Source organism: Pipistrellus hanaki, assembly GCF_964339955.1.
Source record: "Pipistrellus hanaki genome assembly, chromosome: 7".
NCBI lineage: Eukaryota > Metazoa > Chordata > Mammalia > Chiroptera > Vespertilionidae > Pipistrellus > Pipistrellus hanaki.
In genome coordinates this window covers 23,346,007-23,363,884 of record NC_140509.1, presented here as the reverse complement: position 1 = coordinate 23,363,884, position 17,878 = coordinate 23,346,007, and the positions used below count along the sequence as shown (strand labels likewise).

At 39.0% G+C, this 17,878-nt stretch overlaps 1 protein-coding gene across 4 annotated transcripts in view; it reads right to left on the bottom strand.

Annotated features, from left to right (window-relative positions):
- Window positions 1-17,878, bottom strand: part of PRIM2 (DNA primase subunit 2) — a 271,748-nt gene that overhangs the window by 76,858 nt on the left and 177,012 nt on the right. For all 4 annotated transcript variants that reach the window (XM_084889130.1, XM_084889131.1, XM_084889129.1 and 1 more), the window contains exons 9-10: window positions 11,353-11,425; window positions 6,508-6,693 (exon numbers count right to left, since the gene is read on the bottom strand). In XM_084889130.1, coding sequence (XP_084745256.1) covers window positions 6,508-6,693; window positions 11,353-11,425 — 259 coding nt within the window. The remainder of the gene's footprint in view (window positions 1-6,507; window positions 6,694-11,352; window positions 11,426-17,878) is intronic.

Here is a 17,878-nt window from a genome sequence, read left to right as displayed (position 1 = left end):
TAAATCTCTTTTAATACACACCCATGCTATTGGTTCTGTTCCTCTGGAAAACCCTAATACACCTACCTCCTTAATATATCAAACTCCTAATAAAATATCAAAAAACATTTTAAAATAATGACGACAAAGCAAGATACACGGCTTGATAAGAGTCTAATTTAAAACCCTCCCGAACCATCATTTCCTAGCATGCATCAAAACTTTAAACCTGCCTACAGTTTTCACCAGGTAATTTTATTACCCGATGAATATATACAAAGGACACAATCAGAACTATAATCAAAGATTTATGTGCTCAAGATAGCGATGCAATACCATTGATGGCAGAGTCAGACAGACACAGCCATATGTCCAACAATCGGGGAATGATTAACACAATTATATCTCTTTCAAAGGATGTGCTGTCATGCAGCTAATCCAAATGATATTTTCAAAAATCACTCAGTAACATGGGGGAATGATAATAGAATGTCAGTTTTTAGAAGGTGGAGACATAGTGGTATCTAGCTATCTAGATTAAGAAGGAATGGCTAAAATTTTCACAATAATTATTTCTGAATGGGGAAATGGCAGGGTTTTTTTTTTTTCTATTTTTCATATTTTATATAATCAGAATGTTACCTATAAAATTATATACATATATATATATATATATATATATATATATAGTCCAAAAACATTGTCCAAAATTGTGTTTTTTTTAAATTTTTATTTTATTATTTACAAGTATTACAAATAGTGCCGAAACCGGTTTGGCTCAGTGGATGGAGCGTAGGCCTGCGGACTGAAGGGTCCCAGGTTCAATTCCAGTCAGGGGCACGTACCTTGGTTGCAGACACATCCCCGGTGGGGGTGTGTAGGAGGCAGATGGTCAATGTTTCTCTCTCATCGACGTTTCTAGCTCTCTATCCCTCTCAATTCCTCTCTGTGTAAAATCAGTAAAATATATTTTAAAAGTATTACAAATAGTAGTACATATGTCCCCATTGACCTTCCCCCAGCCTCCCCTACCCCCCGGCACATGCCCTCACACACTGCCTCCCCCCCGCCACCCTGCCCTGGCCCAGTGTCTTGTGTCATTGGTTATGCTTATATGCATGCACACAAGTCCTTTGGCTGATCTCTTACCTCCCCCAGCAAACCTCCCCAGCCTTCCTGCTGTAATCTGACAGTCTGTTCAATGCTTCTCTGCCTTGGTAGCTATGTTTTTGTTCATCATTATAATGAGTGAGACCATGTGTTATTTTTCTTTCACTGAGTGGCTTATTTCACTTAGCATAATGCTCTCCAGTTCCATCCATGCTGCTGCAAATGGTAAGAATTCCTTCTTTTTTATAGCAGCGTAGTATTCCATTGTGTAGATGTACCACAGTTTTCTAATGCAGTCATCTGCTGAAGAGCATTTAGGTTGTTTCCAAATCTTAGCTATTGTAAATTGTGCTGCTATGAACATAGGGGTGCACATATCCTTGTGATTGGTGTTTCTGTTTTCTTGGGATACATTCCTAGAAGTGGTATTACTGGGTCAAATGGCAGTTCCATTTTTAAATTTTTGAGGAAACGCCATACGGTTTTCCACAGTGGCTGCACCAGTCTGCATTCCCACCAGCAGTGCACAAGGGTTCCTTTTTCTCTGCATCCTCACCAGCACTTGTCATTTGTTGATTTGTTGATGATAGCCATTCTGACAGGCGTGAGGTGGTACTTCATTGTTGTTTTGACTTGCATCTCTCGGAAGACTAGTGACTAAGTTTTCATATGTCTTTTGGCTTTCTTAATGTCCTCTTTCAAAAAGTGTCTATTTAGGTCCTTTGCCTATTTTTTTTATTGGATTGTTTATCTTCCTTTTGTTAAGTTGTATGATTTCCCTGAAAATGTTGGAGATTAAACCCTTATCGGAGATAAAATTGACAAATATGTTCTCCCATGCAGTGGGCTTTCTTGTTTTGTTGATGGGGTTTTGGGGTTTTTGTGTTTTGTTTGTTTTTTTGCTGTGCAGAAGCTTTTTATTTTGTTGTAGTTGCATTTGTTTATTTTTTCCTTAGTCTCTCTTGCCCTAGGATCTGTGTCTGTAAAGATATTGCTATGACATATGTCTACAATTTTGCTGCCTATGAAGTCTTGTAGGACTTTTATGGTTTCCCATCTTACATTCAAGTCCTTTAGCCATGTTGAGTTTGCTTTTGTGTATAGTGTAAGTTGGTGATCTAGTTTCATTTTTTTACATGTATCTGACCAAATTTCCCGGCACCATTTATTAAAGAGAATATTTGACTCCATTGTATGCTCTTGCCACCTTTGTCAAATATTGAGTATAATGGCTTGGGTTAATTTCTGGATTCTCTATTCTGTTTCATTGATATATATATCTGTTCTTGTGCCAGTACCAGGCAGTTTTGAGAATTGTGGCTTGGTAATATAGCTTGATGTCTGGTATTGTGATCCCTCCAAATTCGTTCTTTCTCAGGATTGCTGTGTCTATTCAGGGTCTTTTTTTATTCCAGATGAATTTTTGTAGAGTTTGTTCTAGATCTTTGGAATATGCCATTGGTATTTTAATAGGTATTGCATTGAATCTATAGATAACTTTGGGTAGTATGAACATTTTAATGATGTTGATTCTACCAACCCATGAACATGATATGTTCTACTCTTTATTTATGTCTTCCTCTATCTCCTTTTTCAATGTCCTGTAGTTTTCCAAGTACAGGTCTTTTACATCCTTAGTTAAGTTTATTCCTAGGTAACTTAGTTTTTTTGGTGCAATGGCAAATGGAATTTTTTTTTTACTTCTCTTTCTGTGAGTTCATTATTGGTGTATAAAAAAGCCATAGATTTCTGGGTGCCAATTATATCACTTTCAAAGGATATGCTGTCATGCAGCTAATCCAAATGATATTTTCAAAAATCACTCAGCAACATGGGGAAATGATAATAGAATGTCAGTTTTAAAAGGTGGGGACATAGTGGTATCTAGCTATCTAGATTAAAGAGGAAAAGCTAAAATTTTCACAATAATTATTTCTGAATGGGGAAATGGGAGGTCATTTTTTTGTATTTTCATATTTTCTAAAATCAGAATGTTATCTTTAAAATTATAATATATATATATATATATATATATATATATATATATATATATATTAGAAGTCTAAAAACATGGCCCAAAATTGTGTTTAAAGAAGATCCTATTTAAAAAAGATAAATTAAGAATTTATCAGTGGAAGCAGTTTTTAAAATAAATCTGTAAAAATTATAAGAGCTTTTTAGATGTTATAAGAGAATCTTGAACTTTAAAGATATATAAAGCTAGGGACATGTTATGGACTGAAATTCACATGTGGAAGCCTTAACTCACCAAGTGACTGCATTTGGAGATAGGCATTTAAAGAGGTCCTGAGGCTAAGTAGGGTGGTAAGAGTGGACTCCATTCCCTTATGACTGTGTCCTCACAAGAGGAAAAGGCATCAGAGAAGTGAAAGCAGAGAGAAGGCCAGGTGAGGACACAGCGAGAGGGTGGCTGATGGAAGCTGGGGAGAGAGGCTTTAAGAAGAAACAAATCTGCCCACATCTTGACCTTGGACTTCCAGCCTCCAGAACTGGAGAAAATACATTCTGGTTATTTAAAGCACCCATCTATGCTGTACTAGCTCTAGGAGACTAATAAAAGACATAATAAAGTGTTATAAAATGTATTTGGTAAATATTCTTGGTTTTATAATTTACCTTTGCTGGGAAGAAGAAAACTCAGAAATAAACAGTAAAAAAATTTACTTTATACCAGTGTCATGGCTCTGAAGGGATAAAAAAAAAACAAAAATATATTTCCAAAATAAAATATTATTAGCTAGCACTATTAAATAAGGAATAGGAGTGGGAATCTGACTTTTATTAATAGACTTAAGAGCAGTTCTTTTATTTTTAATCTTTATTGTTGATGAAAGTTTACATATATCCCCTTTCTCCTCCATTGTCCTCTCCAGTAAGTATCACATGATCTCACTTATATGTGGAATCTAATGAACAACATAAACTGATGAACAAAAAAAAGCAGTTAATGTTTACCTAAAAATGCTCCACAATGTAACTTAGCATAATACAACAGAAAACATTTTAAATAGTTTTTAGCTTGAATGACATGACATGCATGTAAGTAATCAGACCTCTAGGAAAACCTTTTAATGTAACAATCTTTCAAATTCCAACTACAGAGACTGGAGAAGAAAAAACAGAGAACTTTTATACACGTATCCAAAAAAAAACCGAGCACACACCAAAACAAGACATGCTGATAAATATAAACACTGAGACATAAAAGTAGGAAATAAAGCAGAATTAAATGCCATCAAAAAACTGGAACTAGGGGTCAGAAATAAAGCAGGAGAGTGGCTCATGGATTTGGGCAAAGCTAGCAACTCGTCGATCGTAAACACATGCTTCAAACAAATGACCAAGCAATTGCACACATGGGCATCACCAGGTGGCCGATACAGAAATCCAACCGACTGTGTGACTGGACGCAGGAGATGGAGAAGCTGTGCTCGCTCTGCCAAACGAGAGCACGAGCAGGTTGTGGTACCGACTATGATCTGCTAGTATCAAACATAGAGTAAAGCTGAAGAACAGTACCAAAAGAATTGTAGTGCCAAACGTATAACATTCCTGATGGTTTTAAAGTCCACATAAAAGCAGGTTTGCATTGTTAAACTTAAATGACCAAGAACAAGAGGAACTGAACCTAGAAATATTATGGAGGAAGAATACAAAAAAATAAATTAAAAAAAAAATCCAGAAGTAAAAAGGAAAGACAAATTGAGATGGCTGACAGAAGAAACATTAAAAATTGTTAGAAGCAGACCAAAGGCAAAAGTAAAAGGTGACAAGGCCAAGGTTAAAAACCTGAAGTCACATTTAAACAATGGTCATCCTGTCTAATAAAAGAGTAATAAGCAGATTGACCATAACTCCAACACACAAGATGGCTGCTCCATGTGGTCAAAATCCTGCCCCCATAGGGACACAAGATGGCCACCACAAGATGGCCAGCAGGGGAGGACAGTTGGGAGGGACCAGGGCTGCAAGGAAGGGCAGTTGGGGGCAATCAACCCTGCAGGGGAGGGCAGTTGGGGGTGACCAGGTTGGCACAGGAGGGAAGTTAAGGGCAAAAAGGCTGGCAGGGTAGCAGTGAGACGTCAATCAGGCTGGCATGGGAGTGATTAGGGGAGTGATCAGGCTGACAGGCAGAAGCGGTTAGGGGCAATCAGGAAGGCAGGAAGGCAGGCGAGTAGTTGGGAGCCAGCAGTCCTGGATTGTGAGAGGGATGTCCCAGATTAGAAAGGGTGCAGGCTGTGCTGAGGGACACCCCTTCCCCATCCACGAATTTCATGCACCAGGCCTCTAGTGTAGAAATAAAGAGAATGATTACAATGTCAATATAAGGAGAGAGAACAATGACAATGGAAAATCAGAAATTGCTACCAGAAGATTCAAGAAATGCAAGCAGACACGGAAGCACATTATCTGACCAGGAGAAAGTGAAGAGAAGGTGGAAACAATATGCTGACAATCTACAGAGAACAGACAAAGGAATGTAAGGCACCTTTGAAGATTCCTAGGAGGATGAATCTGTAATTCCAGAAAGTGAATTGAAAGCTGCCTTCCAAGTATTGGGAAGAAATAAACCACCAGGGGTGGCTGGAATACCAATAGAATTTTTTCAACCCACAGACACTGAATCTGTCTGTTATACTCCTAACAAGAATATGTCAACAAATATGAACAACAAAACAAGGACTTAAAGACTGGCTATTAAGGACAGGACATTGTGGACATCACTCATTCTCAGGGTGGCCAGAAATCAGAGCTGACTCAGTTACACGTGTGTGCGCACACACATACACACACGTACATTTGGGGGGGGATTTTTGTGTGTTTTTTTTTTTAATATATTTTATTGATTTTTTTACAGAGAGGAAAGGAAAGGGATAGAGAGTTAGAAACATCGATGGGAGAGAATCATCGATCAGCCGCCTCCTGCACACCTCCGACTGGGGATGTGCCCGCAACCCAGGTACATGCCCTGGACCGGAATCGAACCCGGAACCTTTCAGTCCACAGGCTGACGCTCTATCCACTGAGCCAAACCGGTTTCGGCACACACGTACATTTGTATATTACATGTACATATTCATTGCTACAGAAATATAACTCCGAGGGAAGTTTCCATCTTATCACATCTGCTGCCAGTATATCCAGAGGAGAAGACTCTTCAGTTTAAGCAGTAGTTTATACCGGGCCCTGCTGTTTCAATCTTCCCCCTTGGAATTAACTTAACTCTCCCAATCTTTTGTTTAGTATCTATTACATTAGTACATGAGTTTCTTTTTACCTAAAAGAATCTGTAGATATGTTTATCTTTTAGAACTGGCAACTACATTTCAGGGGCATATTGAAAATCAGACCTTTTCGTTTCAAACAAAAGTTACTGCTCTGATTTTTCAGAATTACCTTGTCTGGATCCATCTTCCCTCTGATAAATTCTTGCTTCCAGAACTGCAGTGCCTGCTCCAGCGTTAAACCAATGCCCTTCAGGAAGAGGCCATACTGCATCCGGCCCCCGTGCCGGAGATGGTGATTGTCCCGCAAAGCTTTGTGTAACTGACGCATGCACGGTGGGAAGGATTTGGTACAGAGCTACAAGAGAAAGAGAGTTTCTGGTTATGTGAAAGACTTACCAAGTCATTCACAATATATGTTGCAAATTCAACCTAATTAGCAAATTTGGTCTGATTGGTATAAAAACAAAAATTATAAGGATTACTATCTTACTGAGATTACAGATGAACTTTCTTATTAATATTTGATATAGATTACATGTTGAAATTATAAATATTTTGCTTTGTGGGATAAATAAAATATATTATAAAAATTATATCTATTTATTTAAACACGGTTTTAATTAAATATTTTCTTTTGAGAAACTATAGGTTCACAAGCAGTTGTAAGAAATCATATAAAGAGATAGCAGATGACTAGTTTCCCCCAGAGGTAATAGCTTGCAAAACTATAGTATATTATCTCATCCATGATGCTGACGTTTTTAATAATCCACCAGTCTTATATTCCCTCAGTCGCACTTATGTACACATTTCTATACTATCTGTAGCTTTATGTAATTTTATCTCATGCAGGTTCCTGCATCCACCATCACAGTCAAAATACAAAACTGTTTTATCACCACAAGGATTCTCCGTACTTCCCTTTTATAACCGCCCCACCTGCCTCCTGCACCCTCCCCATCCCCTCACCATGGGCAACTATGAATCTGTTCTCTAGCCCTATGCTAGATGTGTTATATAAACAGAACCAGATAGTATGTAATGTTTTGGCATTAGGTATTTTTTATTCAGCATAATTCCCACAAGATTCATCTTAATTGTTGCAGATATCAGTAGCTCATTCTTTTATATTGCTGAGTAATATTCCACGGTATGGATGAACCCCAATTTGTTTAACCTTTCACTTGCTGAAGGACACTTGGGCTATTTCGTACTGTTTGGGGCTATTTCAAATAAAATGAATGTACAGGTTTTGGTGTGAACTTAAACTTTCATTTCCCTGGGATAAATGTTTAGAAGTACAGTGGCTGAATCACAGATGAACTTTTAAAATAACCCAAATACAGAGTAGCACGCAAAAATTAGAAAAATGAGTCTCAAAAGAAATCTTTAAAAGAAAGTGTTAAGCCGGGACCGGTTTGGCTCAATGGATAGAGCGTCGGCTTGGGGACTGAAGGGCCCCGGGTTCGATTCCGGGCAAGGGCATGTGCCTTGGTTGCGGGCATATCCCCAGTAGGGGGTGTGCAAGAGGCAGCTAATCGATGACTCTCTCTCATTGATGTTTCTAACTCTCTATCTCTCTCCCTTCCTCTCTGTACAAAAATCAATAAAATATATTAAAAAAAAAAAAGTGTTAAAAGAAGAAAATTACAGGTCTTTCCTTTGGTATCGAGCATAAGCTATCATTGCCCACTTTCAATTCAACTTTTTCATTTATGGTCTTAACTGCATCCTCTCTGACTTCCTCAAATAGCCTCCTCTCAAGAAAAATTCTCACCCCCTCATGTATTCCTTGACAAACTCAACTTTACCTTAAACAGGCGCAGGACTCACTATGATTGAGGTTGCTGCTCCCTCTAGTGGCCAGGAGTTTCTTCATCCTTTCATAATAACAACTGAATTTTCCATTCCTGGTTCAGAGTCATATCTCTCTCTATCCTCCCTTGGCAGCACTACTGGAAAGATTTCTATGTTCCTTCATACTATTACAAAATTACTTTTCTTAACTATTGTTCTAGTTCAAAAACATCAATAAATATTCAACATCCTTAGTTCGAACATGCAAGATTCCCTCAATGTCTATAATGAACTATTTTTTCAATTATGTCACAAAACAAATATTTATTGGATGTTTTAGGTAACAAGAAGGTGAGTAAAACATAAATTTCCTTGTAATTCAGTTTAAAAAAAAGAAGCGGTCACTATTACATTCCATATTATATATTCTAAACTCATATAACAAATTACATGAGGACTCCAACAAGGGCATAAACCAAGTGCCATGGAAGCACTGTGACAGGGAGGGGTAAGAAGGCCCAGCCTGATACTGTACCATACGAACACGTGCTCCAGCTAGCTGGTTTATCCTCATGATCACAAGTCATGTTTTGTACCTTCTCACTTTTCTCACTCCACCAGCCCTGCCTGGTATAGTCCTGGCACTCCCCATGCTGTCTAGCCAAAATCAAGCCATTTGACAAGACCCAGTACAACTTCAACAGCTTGTGGCACAATTCTTGATTACTTATCGAATCACCAAATATCTATTGAATACTACTGTGTATACAGTCCTGGGCAACCAGCAATGAACCAAACACCCTATCATTAAAGAAGCTACAGTCTAATGGGAGGGGATAGGCAATACACAGACATAAATTTAAAAACAAAACAAAACAAAACAAAAAAAACACACATAATGTCTGATTCCAAAAGCACTGGACATAAAGTAGAATAATGGGGTCAAATGTAAATGAGAGGGGAGTATTTCAACTTGAGTGGCCAGAGAAGCCCCTCTGAGGAGATGGCACTGCAGCTAAGACAACAGCATAAGGATTCCAGTCCAATAAAGATCCAAGAATACTGTTCGAGGTCCCTATGGCAGAGCACAGTGAGTGAGCCAGAATGGAGACGACGAAATTGAAATGTAAGTACATATGACTTTAGAGGCCATAATAATGAGTTCAAATTTTAGTCTAAATGTGGTGAAACCCAACAGAGGGTTGTAACCAGAAGACTGACATGACCTAATAAACATAGAGAACTCTGGCCGTGATGTAGTGAGCAGACTGTACAGAGGGAGGAAGAATGATTGAGAGACTTTGGCAGTAATCCAAAAATGGAAATGGAAAAGCAGAGACATGATTGTGGACACTGAGCAGACAAAGATTATCAGGCCAGGGTGTGGGGTGAATTATCAACCTGGGTGTCGTGGAGGCCAAGAACAGTAAGTGACAAGGTGGTACAATAGGATCACAAGGGCTTGAAAGGAGTTGGAGTTCTGACAATGGAGGCAGAGAAACAGTTTGGAAGTGGTGGTGTGGACCAAGGAAGACACATCCATAACCTAACAGAGGGTGTGGAAGAAAAAAGCAGCTTCTACCTGAAAGAGGCTAGAGGGCCAACGGTGTCATTGAGGGAGCCAGATTTCAGTTAGAAATCTAAAGGAAACATTTAGAAAAGACATGGAGAACATCGAGGGCTGTCCTAAAGACCTGAGTCAGAAAGAGATCCAGATAAGGGTATGGCTATCACCTAGCACAGGATCTTTCCCAGACCCACAGACAGAAATGGCCATCACAGCACTTAACGTAATTTATCATGATACTGCTTATTATTTACTACTAGAGGCCCAGTGCACAAAATTATTGCACAGGTAGGATCCCAAGGCCTGGCCAGTGATTAGGGCCAATCAGGGCCTTCTGGCTGCCGACCAGGGCCTTCCTTCATTCTGTGCCGCCCCATGGTGGTCAGTGCACATCACAGCAAGTGGTCGCACTCCCAAGGGGACGATTTGCATATTAGCCTTTTATTATATAGGATGTTGTCTACCTCCCTCCAGTAAGTCAATGAAAGGAGAGGTTCTTCTTGTTTTATTCACCTCTGTATCCACATCACAGAGGCTGATATCTAACTGATAGGCTCAATATATAATCTCAAAATGACTATATTTCTGTATCTTCCTACAGTATTCAACCAATTTCACATTTGCTTGAATTAATATGATAAGATTAGAAGTAGAATGAACTTCTAACTATTCACATTACAAACAATTATTTGGCAGGAGGAAGTATTAGAGATTTCAAATCAACTGTATATTGTGGGCAATTCTATTGTTATGTCTAGACATATTAACCGCCAATGTTGATCATAATTTATGACTGGTTTATTTTTCTTTTTTTTTTTATAAAGTGTGTTATCAATTATGTATTAAAGAGAAATCCTACAGACTATAGTAAAGTATGCCACTCTTTCATTTTACAATGGTACCACAAAGTGGAGTTGTAATGAGCTGACCAGTAATCTAGTGGCAACCCAAGGATGGGAGCCTACCTAGACTCAGTGTTATGGAAAAAATTTCATCCTCCCAAAATTCATGGTAAAGTCTTAATCCCCAGTACCTCAGAATGTGACTGTTATTTGGATATGGGATCTTTAAAAAAAAAAAGGAAAGTTAAATGAGATTGTGGGGGTGGGGCCCTGGTCTAATTCTTAAGAAGAGGAAGAGACACCAGGGATGGCTGTACAATGGAAAGACTGTGCGGGAACACAGTGTGAAGAGCCACACAAGAAATCAAATGTGCTAACATCTTGATCTTGAAATTCTAGCCTCCAAAACTAGGAGAAAATAAATTTCTGTTGTTTAAAGCACCCAGTCTGTGTTGTTTTGTTACAGAAGCCTAGCAAACAGATACATTTAGTACTTTCCATTTCTTCTTTTCTAAATGTAGATGTTATTTAAATATAAACACATGAATACCACTTAGCTATAAAAGAATTCCCCATTAATTAATCAAATCCTGTTTTCCTCAGAATACAAACAATTTCCTGATTAATTTTGGTATTTTTATGATTTTAAAATTTCTTTTTATAGCAAATAGGATTTCTTTAAAAGGATTGGCAGATAAAGGAATAATACTCTTTCCCAATATTCTGACCCCAAAATAATCTTCGGTTGAAGAAAATCTGTGCTTCCTCCATTGACAAAGATCTAAATTTAAAAGGATGTGATGCTTACCGAGTCAATCTGATCCAAAGAAATCTTCCCTGCACTGCCCAGTGTACTGTAGTCTTGACCAGTGTAGGAATGACTAAAGAGAAAAGAAAAATTATTAAGATAAGATTTGTAAGACATTTTAGATCACATCAAAGGGAGTTTTTTATGCTGATGTTAAGTCAGAATGAGAAAACATTTTATACATAAATCTTAGCAGGAACATAACTAAGTGTTTTAAAGGCATTTAGTAGAATCCATTTAAGTAGTAACTTCCCTAAAACAGTACAAAACTACAGTGACAGTCTGGCATGCCACTTCCATTCTTAGAAACATAATGCAAATTGTTAAAGTTCAAACCTCGACTGCTGATTTTTAATTAACAGTAGCAAAGGAGAAACTGGAGCTTAAATCAGGACTATGCACTAGTGCTCAGTCCCTCAGCCAGTTCCTTACACACTCTGTATCCCTGGTTCCTTGTCTGTCGAATGGAGATAATAATGCCTGCTTTCCAGTGCTGATAGGCGGTCTGAATTGAAATAATTTTCCATCAAGTACCACATAGGGAATATAATCAGTAACATTGTAGTCATTATGTATGGTGTCAGATGGGTACTAGACTTACCGGGGTGATCACTTCATGAGGTATGTAAATGTCTAACCACTATATGTATAACATAATATTGTTATGTCAACTGTAATTGAAAAATTAAAAAAAAAAAACATTATTTAAAAAGACCTGACATATAGTAATCACTGTTTACTAAAATAAATAACATCTATATGGCATTTTAGATATGCAGAGTTCTTATCTATATCCTATAAATAACATCCTCACAGCCCCGACAGAGCATTTTTATTTTACATTCGACAAATGAGGAAATGAAAGCTCAGAGGAGCTGGAAACTTGTTAGGTCAGAAAGGAAGCCCACAGTGCAGTAAGGAGCTCAAACCTTTTGACTCCCGATTCTTTGCCTCTTCACATACCATAACAAGTTTCCCTGCAATATTATTCATAAATTAGGATTTTTAACTTGGTATGTATATACTTTTGTAAATTTTTTATGTCCTTACATAGCATCACAGCCATGTCTAACTCCATAAACAGCGACTCAGAAGCAGACATTAAGACACTGACACAGTGAAAACCAGCTGCTGGCTTACACAGAAAAATGTAATCAAACCATGATCTATGCAGACTCCACAGCTAAGGGGAAACCTGGAATAAAGCATCATTGTGACCTCCACATTCTACCAGGTCAGTAAAGATTCTTGCTGCGGAACAGTATAAATATACACACTCAAGAGGCTCTGTAGAAAGGCTGTTGTTTCTACAATCAATCAATTATATTGACTAAACAATGGGAATGAATGATGAAGCAAAACTACAGTACTACTGGGGATGCCTTAGCCACTGGCTAGGAGACTATTAGGAGTGTAGATTTCCCCTCCCTATCTCCCTCCTTCCATGTGCTAAGAAGGGCCTGAAAAATCACAGAGAGCAAGATGAGTGGAATGCCAAGGAGTGATACAGAATAATCCCTTACCTAAAACGCACCTTCTTGCCTCTGGTATATTTATCCCTTAAGTAACAAGTTTCTGATAATTCCTTTAATCACAGTGATTCCATGGCACATAAAATTCATGCTTAGTTAAACCAAAAGTTGCCATTTAATTTATTAAATTTATTAGGGTGACATTTATTAATCTGATCACACAGGTTTCAGGTGTGGGTTTCTATGTTACAAGATCTGTATTTGTACTGTGTGCCCACCACCCAATGTCAAATCTCCCATTGCCATACATGAGGACCCCCTTCAGGATAGAGCAAAACCAGATAATTGTGTCAATGAAATCCCAAAAATAAAAATGTGTTTCAGTTTCCAATATATGTTACAGTGAATCAAAGAGGCAGCATGGCCAATGGAAACAGCAGTGGGCTCAGTGTCCAAAGACTTGCCCTGGTTTTTGTTTTCTAAGTCCCGAGCTGGCAAACTGGGGTGAGTCTATTGACTGTCCCGATTTGCACTATCCTCATCTGTAAAATGGCATTAATAATGCCAGGCATGTCCACTGCTGGCAAATTAAGTGAAATAATATATTCGAAGTACTAATTAAAATCAGTAAATCGTATTCCAGTATATACAGCAATGGCAGCCTTGACCAATGAGTACAGCGAAAACAGGCTGGAAGGGGGAGGAAGCACAATCCTACAGAGGAGCCCCCACCCACTGGGAGGTACAGGCCGCTCCAATGACCCTCATGACCTTCAGCCTCTTAGCCTATAAAGTGATTGTAATCCTCTAACAGGGCTGTTCAGATCAACTGATTAAGAAATGCAAAAGTCCTCTAAAAACGGTAAGACGATGTATGAACATGACTATAGTTAGTGAGTAAACAGTGCTAGCGGTTAGCACACGGAAGCTTCTCTCAGCCCAGACTAATGTAGTATACTAAGTACAGAGAGGAGATATATAAAAAGAACCCAAACATTTGCCCGAATGGTAGTGTAAATGCCTATTCCTCTATACTTTGATAGAATATGCAAAAGGGCTAAATTCCAAGGGGGAAAAGTAAAAAAGAAACAGAATGGTAGCAATGATTAGTGCAAAGACTTTAATGGATATAAATAACTACCGAGAGGATATAAGGAAACTATATAGACATCATATTTCTAAAATCATTATTAATAGACAGGAAAATGGCCATCAGCCAACCCAGTGAGGACAAGCAGGGAGCCCATGGGAAGGAAAATGACAGAAATGAAGATGTTAAGCTTCAGAATTAGGAAACAGACTTCTCCTCTATTTATGACCAAAAGGGATAACTTACGTTTTGGTCAAAAGAGTTGGAACATCACAACTATTTCATATATCTTTGAAGTAGTTACGGATAGATGAGGCCTAGGTGGGGGATATTATTGGATATAGCATAGACAGGTCATAGGAAACATTGTATCCAATACTAGAGAACCATGAAAACATTTTTTAGGCAAGAAGTCACGAAATCAAGTTTATATTTGCGAAAGTAAGCAGAATGGAAGAACAACTGAAAAGGGGAGAGACGGGGCAATAGAAAATCAGTTGGCAGAATACCGCAATACTCCAGACAAGAGAAGGTGAGATCCTAAATAAAGTAGTGCCCACAGATGAAGAAAGAAGGCAATCAAGGGGATGGGGGGGAGAGGAACAAGTAATGCTGCCATAAAAGAATAAAAATCCTTAAGAACATTTCAGTGGACCTTTGGCTTTTACTCAGAGGTGCCAAGGGACCTTACTAAATGAAACTCCTAATAGGTACCCAGGAGGTGAGGCACTTCCCACCACATACAGAGCTCAGCGTCAGCTTTACATCAAACTGCTCCTGCATGAATGCAGCTGCTACATCAGGAACTGTCAAAATATAACCTTATCATCATGATTTTTTTTTTAAATCAATTTTATGAATGAGCATTTCTTATATTGGGGAAACATGGAAATAGTAATTTTTAACAGCAGCATAATTTCTACTTGGTTCAAGAGATAGAAAGATAAATACAAATATAGATTTACTAGAGGCCTGGTGCATGAAATTTGTGCATGGAGACGAGGGAAGGGGGGGGAGGGGGTTGTCCCTCAGCCCAGCCTGCACCCTCTCCAATCTGGGACCCCAAGGAATGTCAGACTGCCCTCTCACAATCCAGGACTGCTGGCTCCCAACTGCTTGCCTGCCTGCCTTCCTGATGCCCCTAACCACTCCCATGCCAGCCTGATTGATGTCTAACTGCTCCCCTGCCAGCCTGTTTGCCCCTAACTTCCCTCCTCTGCTGGCCTGGTTACCCCTAACTGACCTCCCCTGAAGGCTTGATCGCCCCTAACTGCCCTCCCTTGCAGGTCTGGTCCCTCTCAACTGCCCTCCCCTGCAGGGTTGATTGCCCCTAACTGCCCTCCCTTGCACTCCTGGTTCCTCTCAACTGCCCTCCCCTACTTCCTGATCACCCACAACTGCCCTCTCTTGCAGGTCTGGTCCCTCCCAACTGCCCTCTCCTGCTGGCCATCTTGTGGTGGCCATCTTGGGTCCACACAGGGGCAGGATCTTTGACCACATGAGGGCAGCCATCTTGTGTGTTGGAGTGATGCTCAATCTGCATATTACTCTTATTAGATAGGATAGAGGCCTGTGGTGCATGGGTGGGGGACAGCTGGTTTGCCTGAAGGATGTCCTGGATCAGGGTGGGGGTTCCCTTGGGATGTGGGGGAGCCTGTGATGGTTTGCAGGCTGGCAACGCCCCCTAGCAATCCAAGCAGAGGCTGTGGTATCTGGGATTTATTTACCTTCTACAACTGAAACTTTGTAGCCTGGAGCAGAGCCAAGCCACCTGCTCGCTCCATGGCAGCAGCAGTTTCTGTTTGGATTTACCTTCTATAATTGAAACTTTGTAGCCTTGAGTGGAGGCCTAGGCCGGCAAGGGCAGATGGAAAGCTTGGCTTCCTCAGTTGCTAGGGAAACACCTTCCTTCTGCTTTCTGTGACTGTAGCCATCTTGGTTGGGTTTATTTGCATACTTGCTCTGATTGGCTGGTGGGCGTGGCTTGTGGATGTAACTTGTGGAGCAGAGTGATGGTGAATTTGCATATTGCTCTTTTATTATTAGGTAGGACAAACACATGAAAGACCAGCAGAAAATACTGTTTTCTGTCCCTTTTAAATAATGTTATTTTGAGAAACATTCATTGTCACTTATGTACAGTGTTTTTAAAAAAGAGGGATTCAGGCGGTATAAGTTTTCCTGCATCTAGCCTTTCAGAAAATAATAAATTGAGATATATCACAAGTTCCATTTTTTCAATACAGCAGACCAACATATTTTAATGGGCCACAAAAATCCAATAATGTCATTAATCACTATTTTGACAAATAAAAAGAGAAATAATCAGAGAAGACTGAAAAAAAAAACAAGATATGATTTTAATTTTTAATTTATCCCCTAATTAGCCATGAGTAAAAAACAGGCAAGTCAAACTATGCATCAGTCTGTTCATCCATAAATACAGTGGTAAAGGACTTCAGTGATATATGCTTAAGTCTCTATGCATAATTTGTATTTTATCTGCCAGAGTATCAGGTGAAAGGCACCAAGGGTGAATGTTACACAGAGTTTTACCAAAAAGCCAGAAAAGTAGTGAAAATAAAGATGTGTTCAGTGAGCAGTCAATTACATTAGAATGTAATTGAAGAGACTAGGATGTAACAATTATAATGTACTTTTGCTAAAATGTAATAATTATTACACTGTACCAGTAAAATTATCACCTTCACTACTCAATGCTATGAATGCATAAAACCCAGGATAAAAGTCATCAGATTGTCAGACTCTATAACAGGCTTTTCCAGTTGCTTTCCTTATTTGGATATAACAGATTCTAATTACCAAGAAAACAACCAAAATGTATTCACATGTCCCTGTTTGACCCCTGAATCGCTCAGCATACAATCATCAAGCACCTTTGTAACCAAGGAAGAGTCACAGAGTAGTGAAGAATCCAGAGATGATGCAGAGGTACATGTGATGAGTGCCACGGCATGTTCACATGTCCCGGAGCCCAGAGAACAAGGTCACTTCTAAAAGAAGGGTGGGAGGAGGACAGAGCAATGGGCAGCATTCGGTTCTTAGACAATGAAATGGCACAGAATAGAGAGTTATATGCTTTCGAAAGCTACAGGCTACAGGATTCTGGATAGTTATTAGAATGCTTTGGAATGACTGACACCAGAGCCTCGACTGGACAGAGAAGCCTGTTTAGCCAGAAAGGAGAGGTGACTTGGGGATGAGCAGGGAAGGCTGACATAAGATGACAATCAGTGAGAATGAGCGGCTGGGAGCAAAGTGGAAAAGTAGGAGATTACTGCTAGAAAATGAATTGAATTTGAAGGCTTGGAAGTAGGATGTGATGACCACATAAAAATCAAAGGCCTGCTTGTTTTAGTATTTTATCATTGTAGTTTAACAATTTTATATGCATTAAATGTTCTTAAATGTTGACCAGGTTCATAAAAGTAAGTGGTTTGCGTTTATTAAGGTTATTGTAGGGGTGCAAAGGTAAGCCTGTGATATGGAGAGGAATTTTGGAATAATAAAAAAAAGACTATTTTTCTCAGAATCTAAAGAGTTATTAGCTCATATCAGATAGGCAGAAAAATTAAAGAAAAACCAAGGACATTTCTAAAGCACAGTTTATAGATGAAGAAGTTGGGATTGGTGGCATAAAAAAACAAATCACAAAACAAGCAGCAGCAAACTCTAAAATTGGATAGGTAGGTCCTGAGGCAGATTTGTAAACAAAAAAACAGTAAAATAAAAGGCAAGCTTTAAATCCTATCTCCTTTTGCAATAACTGGTGCTAAGCTGCCATTTTAATAAAAATTTGAGGCTTTGTCGAGTTTAAAGCCTTTAAAAACGTACATGTATGCATAACAGCAGTCTCTAAGAAAACAGAGCTGTGCAGCTGTGGATAAGGAACCCTTTGCTGACACTAAAGTAGTTCAGTCTTTGTCCTTGATTATGTTTTTAT